Below are 10,438 nucleotides of genomic sequence, written 5' to 3' on the forward strand. Positions count from 1 at the left end.
GGGAATACATGAAAGTTTAGCTCATATAGAGGGGGTTTTAGACGATAATACTAAAGCAAAGGAGGAGTCATTGGTTGAGATAAGCTTTGAAGACATTCCAAAAGCTCCTCAGACTAAAGAGGATGGGGAGAAACAGCCGCGGGAAGAGTATTCAGTACAGGTCTTAGATACTACATTATCAGAAATTCAACAGGAGGATGAATGCAAGGTTTCAACTGTGGAATCAGACCAAAATATATCAGGTGCACAGGGCCATGGTGAGTCTGAAATGGTAGGAATTGAAAAGGAAGTTAGCTCTGAAAGAGAGGAATTAGGAAGTCAGAATGAGGCACCTGGTGAAATGGAGGGGGAGAAATGGAACACAAATGACACCGATTTAAATAAAAGTGATGATGATGTTAAGGAGGATGAAGGTGATAATAACATTTTATCACTTCAGCTCAACCCAGAGGCAGACGAAGAGAACCTGGAGGATGAAATAGATCTTGAAAGTGAAGATAATGAGCAGAGAAGTGAAGGAGAATTTCACCAGAATGAGGATTTTGAAAAAGATGTGGAGACGTCAAATGACCCTGAAGTTAAAGAAGATGAAACAGTTATCTTCAGAGAGGATGAGGAGGGCACAAAAACAGAAGGTTCTAGTAATGTGGTGGTGAAAACTGATGAAAGAGGTGTGGAAAATCTATCACTGCAAGTAACACAGTCAAATATGTCAGCTGCCACAGGCCAGGCAGAGAGTGAAACTTTAGAGACAAGTATGCAACTTCCACATGAGGAGAGTGCACTTGTAGAGTCCCAGTCTCAGGATATGTCAGCAGAAAAGGAGGTCACATTAAAGGAGGAAACAACCCACACTGAGGAACTTGTGGAAGATTTGAAGATGGATTCTTGTTTACCAGAGAAGAATGATGCAAGGTTTGAAGAGGAAGATGTCAGCCCCGGTAAAAGTGTAGAGAGGCTGGCTGATGACCACCAAGGAGAGGAGAGGCCGCCTGGGTCTGAAAAGGATACAACAGAGCCTGAAGGTAGCAATAAGGTACAGTACTTCTGCCTACACAACACAGAAAAAATATATTTCCCACATTCTCATTGCTTTATTGCCATTAATTAACGTTTTTTTAAAGAGAAAATAGTTTACTTTTGATAGCCCCAAGTTGTATAATTTTAATGTAAAAGCTGCTGTTACAAGCACCATATTTCTTCCATTTTATCAGCAGGCTGTGGAGAAATGTTCAGACAGAGGTGTCTTTAGCTGGGCTATAGTCTGCTTTGTTCCCATTCCTGCCTCAGGTAGCCTATATAAATAAACCTTTCAAGGGCAGCCCTGATCAACAGGGGCTCTTTTTCTTCCCCGCCTGGACTCTCGAGGGGGAGGTGATTGAGAGCATCTCCAAAATAGTTCATTTTCTGCGTGACGTATGGTGGTTGCTCTGAGAAACTTTGAATGTCAACGAGAGGGTCATGATCAAAACTGTCCAAACGGCTCGATCCGCCACAGACTGCCTCTTTGATGATATACATGGCTGAACAAAGATGTATGCTCTTGCTCATAAAAACTAACACTTTGGCTTTGCTAGCTCTGGATCCACACTCCTCTCGGGGGCAGCCTCCACAGATTTAAAGCAGATACGGTAATCTATCATCATAAAAGACCGACGTAACAATTTGTCTTGTGAATTAGGCCTTTAACATTTTTATTGCTGTCACAGTTATCCCCGTCTGATTTGTCTGGACCATCAGGGCTCCGAACGCGCAGGGAGGGGAGTGTAGGAAGGGGTACTAAGAGTGTTACCATGGTAACCCCTCACCATCCTGCTCTCTTTTAGTGTCGTCATGGAATTAATGGGAGATGGTGATGCTGATAGTTGCTATGCACCATCTGTATCAATCATCTACCTTTAATAGCAGTTTCTAACTGACTGACAGACAGAAAAACAGCACTTCTTTGTTTGTGCTCTTGTTTATTGGCAGGAATTATTTCAGCTGGAAAAGAGCTTCAACAAAAACGACACAATATAGGCCAGCTATTCTTACAGTGGCCCAGCTGGAGTGTTTTGGAAGCCTTTTAAATCTATTTAGTGTGTTTTTGTCTATTTTTTACTGCCAACAAGAGTGATATTTGAAGCATCCAGGAAGACTTTCTCCCAAGATGATTAAAGTACAGGGTCAAATTTTGGTTGTAATATTTATTATTGATATATTGCCATAATGACTTTTAGGCTGAATAAGCATGATTGATTAAATTCTGTTAACCATTCACCGTGGTGGAGATTCATAAAAATCAACAAAGCGACCCCCTTGATGAAGCACATCTGCTGAGTAAAATTTGTCGCCATTCATTGCACTTAGTAAAGGAGCAGGAGAGTGTTAATGTCAGAGATATAACTCAGTTAAATTGACGTTTTGTGTTTCTCTCCCTCTCCGTCTTGTCTCTGAGGCTGGCAGAGGAGTGTGGGCGGCCATACCAGCTGGGATCAGAGGGATGGAGAGGGCTGTTAGCTCACTCTGCCTCTAATAAATTTATAACACCTCCTGGTGTAAGCCAGCCCAAGATGCTTACACTGTTTTGTTTTCACGCTATTAGTAGAATTTGAAAGTCAGCAATTATTGTTCTTTCTTTGACCATCTGGCTTTTGCATAGTATTTCTATGTTGTCATCTGTTATTTGGGGAGTTTATTGTTTACATTGATTAGTAACACCGTGACTTGTGAATTTGTGTGATGCCCTGTTTGTGTGGTTGTGTTTTCCTAAGTTACATAAGGGCCATAGTGTCCTTCACGTGGTCGTGTCCAAACTCTCAAGCATGAGCTGAAACTGTCTTTATATTCAGCCTTTTCCAGTTAGTTTAAGCAGTTATTGGCGGCTGTTTCAGGTGCGTTCAAGGTCTGCAGCAGAAATGTGAACACAGTAGGTCAGCAGCCTTAATAAGCCTGAAAAGACAGAGCACATGCTGTCATGTTTGTAGGAGGTCTCTCTTTCCCTCCCTCCCTTTTTCTCTCTCTCTCCTCCATTCTCTCTCTCTCTTTGTGACTGTATGTCTCTCTCTCACTCTGTGCGTGAGCGGGTGTTACTGAACATACAGTGATTGTTAGTAAGAGCAGTGAAGCATTTGTATTTTACCGGAGACTCACTTAAAGAGCGCTTTGCCTGGTCCTGCATAGAAATCGAGGTGCACAAGTCATACTAGGTCAGCTCACCTGAAGACTGAAGTCATCTGAGAGAGTCAGACATGGACTGTCACAATGTAAGTAAAAGCTTCACATCAACTTTTCTAGAAGATTCTTGTTTATCGCTGAGCAGCTCACAAACTGCTTTTGACTCACTTAATAAATTTACTGATATATAGTTGCCCTTTTTTTGGTGTATTTGCTCAGTAATCATGTTACTTTTGAATAGTAAATTGAGCACAGAGTCAGTTTGCTTCTGAGATTTGGAGCTAATTTGAAGCTTTCAAGATTTTTTAAATTCAGTTTGTAATAATGAAGGAGTTTTGCATCAGAATTTTGCAAAGCAGTTTATGACAGATCAAGTCTAAGGAACATGAGGCAAAACAGACAATATAAAGACCCCAGAAAAGGTGTGTAGCCATCGAATTTAAGTACACCAGTCAGGCATGATTGGTGCTGTAAAAGAGCTGGTTTTGGCTGCTCAGAGAGCAGTCAGACAGAGAGGCTAATGAATGCTGGCTGAACAGGTGGGTGGTCACACTCCTACACTGGAGGGGTTTCACTGGAGACATGATGCACAGCTTCATCGAGGTGGTGGGACGACAGTGGGCTCGTTCTGTGGGCTGCCTTTGTATGAAATGTCAATCTGTTTTTCTATAAGCAAAGTGCTGGGAGTAGCCGATATGTGTTTGCCTCCAAATCTGAAACGCTGTTTACATAACTTGTCGACAGCCTTGGCTCTTTTCCACTGACACTTTATGACGAGCCAGAATTTCTCTTCCACCCACCCGACGTTTCCTCTGGGACAGCGGATTCTGTGCTCTCAGTCACTGAATGAGCTGATGGTGTTGACGACAGCAACATTTTTGTGCTGGGTCATCTTTTTTTGGCAGCAGGTTGCATGGCAAAAAGTTATATTGCTTCTCAGAAGAAATGTAAGGGTAGCTTGTAATCATATCACAAATTCGTTTTATATTTCAGTCATAAGTCACACTAACCTCTTACCAAAATTTGGTGTAGCAGTGATGATTCATTTTATAATAGATTACTCTTGCTTTGCTTAGAAAACCATAATTTCAATACACAGACCTTTTCTGCAGCAGACTGTAATAACATATTACAAAACAGACTGACTCAGGCACGTTTTTGCCAGCAGTGAATTATACAGACTATGACAAGAAGAAAAGTGGAGAGAAAAAATGTGGCAATATGGGTTATTGACCTCCTGAGAGCCCCATTGAAGTCATGTAATAAGGGTGAGCCACTCTGCAGCGAGCACTCATCCCTCGCTGTCTGAAAAGATGGTGCTGAAGCATACAGTATATAAAATATGCTGTCACAATTTTTTGAAAGGTCAGCCTTCCTTTACAAAAACAAACCTTTTGATCAGGCAAAATGCCCTCTAAACTTTCGTTTAAACTGCTGCCGTTGTGGTCATCCCTGTAGGAGGAGTGCAGCCGGCCCCAGGAGGAGGAAGACATCATGGACATCCCCCTGGATGACCCCGAGGCCAACAGAGCTGCTGCAAAGATCCAGGCTGGCTTCCGTGGCCACATGACCCGTAAGAAGATGAAGCCGGAGGACAAAACGGAGAGGGAGGAGGTGAGCAGCACTGGGGATGTGCTCAACGGCAGCCAGGGGGACACAGGTCAGTGGTGTAGAACCACGGGGTAAGAGTAGGCCGCATAATGCCGTGACAGAGGGCATTATGGATAGTGTAAGGATGCTAGCAGAGGCTCCTATCAGGAGCTGTGACTTCAAATGGTAAGTGATTGAACGCTTAAGTTGCTGTTTGTTGATTTTAGGTAATAAGCAATAAGCTAAGTTGGGAAAGTTTTAAGAGTTAGGCGCCCTTTACGAGAGGGGAGCCATTTTTTCACAAAACACGAGAGCCTGATGCTGCAACACAAACTGATTTACCATCTTAAAGATGAGGGAAAGAAACCATTTAAAAGCTATACATAATTAAATAAACCTATTAAGGCCCTTATGGGTTATCCCAAGTGTGATTAATGCAGTATATAACTGAGTGACTCATTTAATTAGCCCATTGGGTCTCCAGCTAGACTTGATTGAGTCTTCAATTATTTCTTCTGTTTAAAGGGGTTATAAATGATTCTACGGCTAGATGTGCTGCAAAATTGCTGGAGAAAAATGATGTTTGCCAGAGTTCAATTTACTGGGAAAATGTCAAGTGACATTCTCATGATGGTAAACGTATTTCTATTTTTAATATCAGCGGATGGGAAAAGTTCCAGGATTGGGTCATTTGTATTGTTTTTTTGTTTTTTTTTTGTCACTTTTAAAGTGCAACCCTAGAAAATGTATTGACATCTCTTTTGAGTGCTATTCTATGTCATTATAGTACATAGATATATCAGATTTTACTTAGAACTACATGCAGTAGTAGAAAAGACGAGGCTTTCTTTTACAAAACCTTCAGAATTTACCTTTTCCTTATTTTACTTTGAGGATGTGACAGACACAAGGGGCCCATGTTACTGATTCTCCCTAACCCAATTGCCTGCTCCTTAAATCCCTATCTAGGAGATTTATTTATAGCTCCAGGTGCATGAGGTACAAGATACTGTAAGCTTCAGAGGGCCAGGCAGAATTAATGGACCTGTCGGACTAGAACCAAGCATTATGGGCACCTCCCACTGGAGGAGACCCCTTTTTCATGCAGTACTCAGGTTTTGATGGTCTTTTTTTAGCTCCTCTGCTTTGGAACTTAATGAATGGCTGATTAAAGAGTAGCACCTCAATATTAAGTTGCTATTGAGTGTTTTTTTGTCACATGGTTACGTATTAGAGCACTGACCCTTGGTAAAGACAGTACTGTTTATTTCCAGGGTCCGCAGTTCTTAACTCCACTTTGCCTGTTTCTGTTTTTAGAGACAGGAGGATCGGGGGCAGTAGAAAGGGACGACACATCTGTGCCAGAGCAGTGACGTCCCTGTCCTGACCCGGAAGAAAGAAGCGAAAGATTTGGAAGCAAGGTAGCGAGAGATGGCTGGCGTAAGCTGGACTGGCTGGCTTTCAGGCACACCTTTTTAACCCCAGGAGTCATTTTCTTTCCTTTTTTTTCCAACACAATTATAGCAGTAGAAAATGAAGCAACAGTTTTGAGGGTGTGTGTGTTTTGTGTGAAATTTTGTGAACTTTAACACTCTCCGCGTCTCTGCTTCTCCAGCAGTCTCATCAGTACGGATGTCTTTGACCCGGAATTTGCAACTCACTGCATGTTCTTGTGAAATTTCTGGTAGTGTGCTAGTTTTTAGATGATGATCTGTGAATGTGAAAATGAATGTCCTCATAATGCTAAACAGGGCTTATTTTGGATTGAACTGTTCATGCCATCTGTGTATAAACCTTGTATGCATCAGCGTTAGACTTTGCCTAATTAGTGGCTTTTTCTCTTTGTTAATATGCAGTGTTCTCTAATGTGCTTGTACCCTGATCATTATTAAACCTATTTGACTTGCTTACAAAAGTGATTAAACTTTAAAAGAGACGTAGCTATGTATGTTCTATTTATTCTTATTTACCTTATTCAGATTAGAACTGCCTTGATTACCTTTTGATCACATGATCAGTATCACCTTTTCAAGCATTTTCTATAAATCTGATCTTCCACAACAGTAAGCATGCAGTACTTACACCCCCCACCCCCACCCCCAGATGCATTTGGTAAACTTTACCTTATAAGGTTTGGTTCGGTATGCTCTGTTGTTGTGTTGGTGGGTTTGACTTGTTAAATCAAGTGTGTGAAAATCCATTGTTAGAGTTTGTAGAGCTGTCATGCTTTAAAACTAATGGAATAGTTGCTGAACTTTGCTGTAGAATCATGGCATTACACAAATAAATCCACCTTACATATAAGCTAAAATGTCTGTTTTAAAGTTCATTAATTCAAGCTGAATACCAGTTGGTGTCAAACAGCACATTTTGTGTCATTTGTCACTGCGAAATCAGATCTTTGTAGATTACAGCAGGCACAGCTGCTCATTTTCTTTTTGTCACAGAGACATAAGCAGGGCTGCTAATCAGAGGGAGCAGTTTCCATGAAGCTGAAATGATGTTTGTCTCAAGTGTGGCTCCCTTCCTCAAGAAAGCTCATAAATAAGTCATAGAACTGCATTTTTCAATTCACAATGAAAAATTATACAAGCCAAATGAATTGAGCATTTGTGAGTTCTTATAGTTATTCGATGGAGCCTTTTAGAAACAGTTCAGAGCATTGAAGCATAAAGGTATATTACGTTTCCATCCACAGCTGCACTGTCAAAAACAACCCACACTCATGACTTGTTTGTGTGTATTTTTTTTGCAGTTCCGGCCAACCTTTATTGCAATAAGGCTGCTTAAATCACAAAAGAATTACACAATTTTTGCCTGATTTGACCAGGCAGTCTTGTGCGCTTTATGAGAAACAGACTAGAGCATCTTCAGTCTCCTGGTGCTCCCACTCAGCCCACCTACACACATCTGAGCCATACTGCACTCTGCACACACTCAAACTGCACATGCATTTGCACACAGGAACAACACAACTCATACTTTAATATGCAGATCCCACTCAAGTCACTCATTCTCACTAACATGCCAACACAGGCACACACGCTGTTTGTGTCACCAGCTGTAGAGACAGGACAACGAATATGAATCTTCCACTTAGTGATTTTTGCAGAGCCAGAGTGCAAAGCACTTCCTTCTCAGGCTGATGTTCCTCCTCCGCCACGCTCTCATAAATATCCTCTATGGGTTTTATACGCACCTATTCTCTCTTTTCTCCTACTCAGTCCCAAAGGTGCCATGGCCACGTTCTCCTGTCTCTTTAATGACTGTGGGTGAGCAATCAATATCTTGCACACCTCCAAACATAGCACAACACCCACTTGATGCTGTAGATTAAATTCTGGGATTGAGGGAAGAGACAGGCTGCATAAAAAGAGCCTGAAATCTTGTCAGAAGGTGGTCTTTACAAACACATTTGTTTGCACACGATAAAGCTTCAACTTACCAGGCTGAGAGAGAGTACTAGCTCTGCCATTTCCCTTTAAATTTGCCAGGCTGAAAGTGGACTATTTTAGGTGTTGATCATATGAAAGATCTGCCTGGTTGGTTTGTTCACATTCTCAGACAGCTTGTCAGTGAGAAAAAAGTGTGGTCTCCTGGGTGATAATTATAGATGAAAAACACCAGAATGAACAGCAGGGGGCGCAATTATCTTCTCTCCAGTGGTTCTGCTGCTGCCCTCGCCATCTTAGGAGATAATGTTTCTTTAATACTAAGTGGATTACACAACGTAGCTGTAATGAGGGGATACAATGAGTGCACATTAATGTCACAGCTGCATAAAAAGCCATCTGTTTGACTGAAAGTAGGGAGCACCAATGACAAGAGTTATTTTGGACACATTCTCATGATGGGGGTGTTACTGAGGCACAAAACCTGACAACTGTTTGTGTCATTCCTTGAGCAGACAATCCTCATCTGTTCTCCCTCTCTTCTCCTCTGTTATGGACTCGAGTGGAAAGAGTCCCCCTTGATTTAGAGAGCATCAGAAGATGAGAGGAAGAGGGGAGATGCAGCTTTTACCAAGGGCAGAGGTGGAGGGGAGAGGTTCGGCTTTGATGGCCCACTTCACTGAGGGTCCAAGGCCCTGGGAGAGTGCTGGTGAAGAGCAGCTGTTCCCGCATTCTTGCAGCTCTTTACTTTTTTTCCAAATCCACCATGCTTCCTCCTCTGCATAAAACCTGCCTTTGTTGTCAAACAAAATGCTCTAAAAAAGTCTTAACAAAACAAAGCTTTCTAAAGTGGGCGGACTACTTACAAAGGAATTGAGTCATCAATGCATACAAGCTAATGCCTCAATGTCTGAGACACAGTTAGGACAACTGACGCAACCTATGGGGGCTTTAAATATGGCAGAAAGTCTGATATAACACGGAGTGACAGTCCAGCTCTAGATAAACAAAAATCAAACCAGCAGTCAGACAAAAAAATGTAAGCTGTACTGATCTGACTCACAGACATGGCCATTTATAATCAGACTTCCTGTGCTTTTATTCTTTTTCAACTAACGCAGTGTGGCTCAATCTGTGGCTCTTTTACCCAAAGAAAATTCACCTAAGAAAACCTTAGAAAGGGACATTTTGACATCAGAAATGATCTGTTGTACGCAACATCAATCCGTTTGTTTCCCATGCTTATACAGTAGGCTTTAAAAGTCAAATATAACTGTCTACCTTTATTTTTGGTTGGTACTTTTCCATCAGATCTGTACAAGAAAGCACGAGCAAGACATATGTGTATGGCTGATTCTCAGAAAGGGGACAAACTTCCAAACTTGGCTTTTTAATTTGGTTTTATTACAATTATTTGGAGTGGTTATTTGTATGAGTTGATGTCTCAACTCATAGTTCTGTGTAGGAGAAGATTTTTAATTCAACTTTTAAAAATAAATATACATATAAAACTTTTTGCCCATATTTTGATTTTTGTCAACTCCATAGCAACATTAAAATGTATTAAATTGTAATTGTATTAATTCAAGATAAATGTCAGGTTTAGTGGTATTCAGTAGTGAGACTTAGAAATGAATTATTTTCACTCAGTATTTTTTTATCTGTTACTTTGAATATGTAAAACATCTCAAACAAGTGACAAACATCTGCCAGAGTTAAAAACATCTGACAGAATTTACAGACTTGATCACAAACATGTGATTGTGTTGACAAACAACTGACAAAATGGACAAACATCTGATGGAGTTGACGAACATCTGACGGAGTTGACAAATATCTCACATAGTTAAAAAAATCTGAGAGTTCAGAAATATCTGACTGAGTTGACAAACATCTGACAAAGTTGACAAACACCTGATAGAGTTGACAAACATCTGACAAAGTTGACAAACACCTGATAGAGTTGACATATATCTGACAGAGTTAAAAAAATATCTGACTGATTTCACAAATATCTGACTGAGTTGACAAATATCTGACTGAATTCACAAACATCTGACAGAATGGACAAACATCTGATGGAGTTGACAAATATCTGACATAGTTAAAAATGTGACAGAGTTTAGAAATATCTGACTGAGTTGATAAACATTTGACGAAGTTGACAAATATCTGACCGAGTTGACAAACATCTGACTCAGTTGACAAATATCTGATCGAGTTAAAAAATATCTGACAGAGTTGACAAATATATGACTGAGTTGGAAAATATTCAACAGAGCAAAGGAATTGACAGTTAT

General features: G+C 40.8%; 1 protein-coding gene across 2 annotated transcripts; it reads left to right on the forward strand.

The window, feature by feature from the left end:
* Window positions 1-3,041: 3,041 nt before the first annotated feature.
* spa17 (sperm autoantigenic protein 17) lies at window positions 3,042-7,050 on the forward strand. Of its 2 annotated transcripts, none has more exons than XM_041802032.1 (3): window positions 3,042-3,245; window positions 4,615-4,816; window positions 6,064-7,050. In XM_041802032.1, exons 1-3 carry the CDS (start codon window positions 3,231-3,233, stop codon window positions 6,117-6,119), a joined length of 273 nt encoding a protein of 90 aa, XP_041657966.1. In that variant the 5' UTR covers window positions 3,042-3,230; the 3' UTR covers window positions 6,120-7,050. The 2 variants fall into 2 exon arrangements, with proteins under 2 accessions (XP_041657966.1, XP_041657957.1); XM_041802023.1 differs by having other exon boundaries at window positions 4,615-4,770.
* The last annotated feature ends 3,388 nt before the right edge of the window (window positions 7,051-10,438 follow it).

This window comes from Cheilinus undulatus, linkage group 2 (assembly GCF_018320785.1).
Source record: "Cheilinus undulatus linkage group 2, ASM1832078v1, whole genome shotgun sequence".
NCBI classification, from domain to species: domain Eukaryota; kingdom Metazoa; phylum Chordata; class Actinopteri; order Labriformes; family Labridae; genus Cheilinus; species Cheilinus undulatus.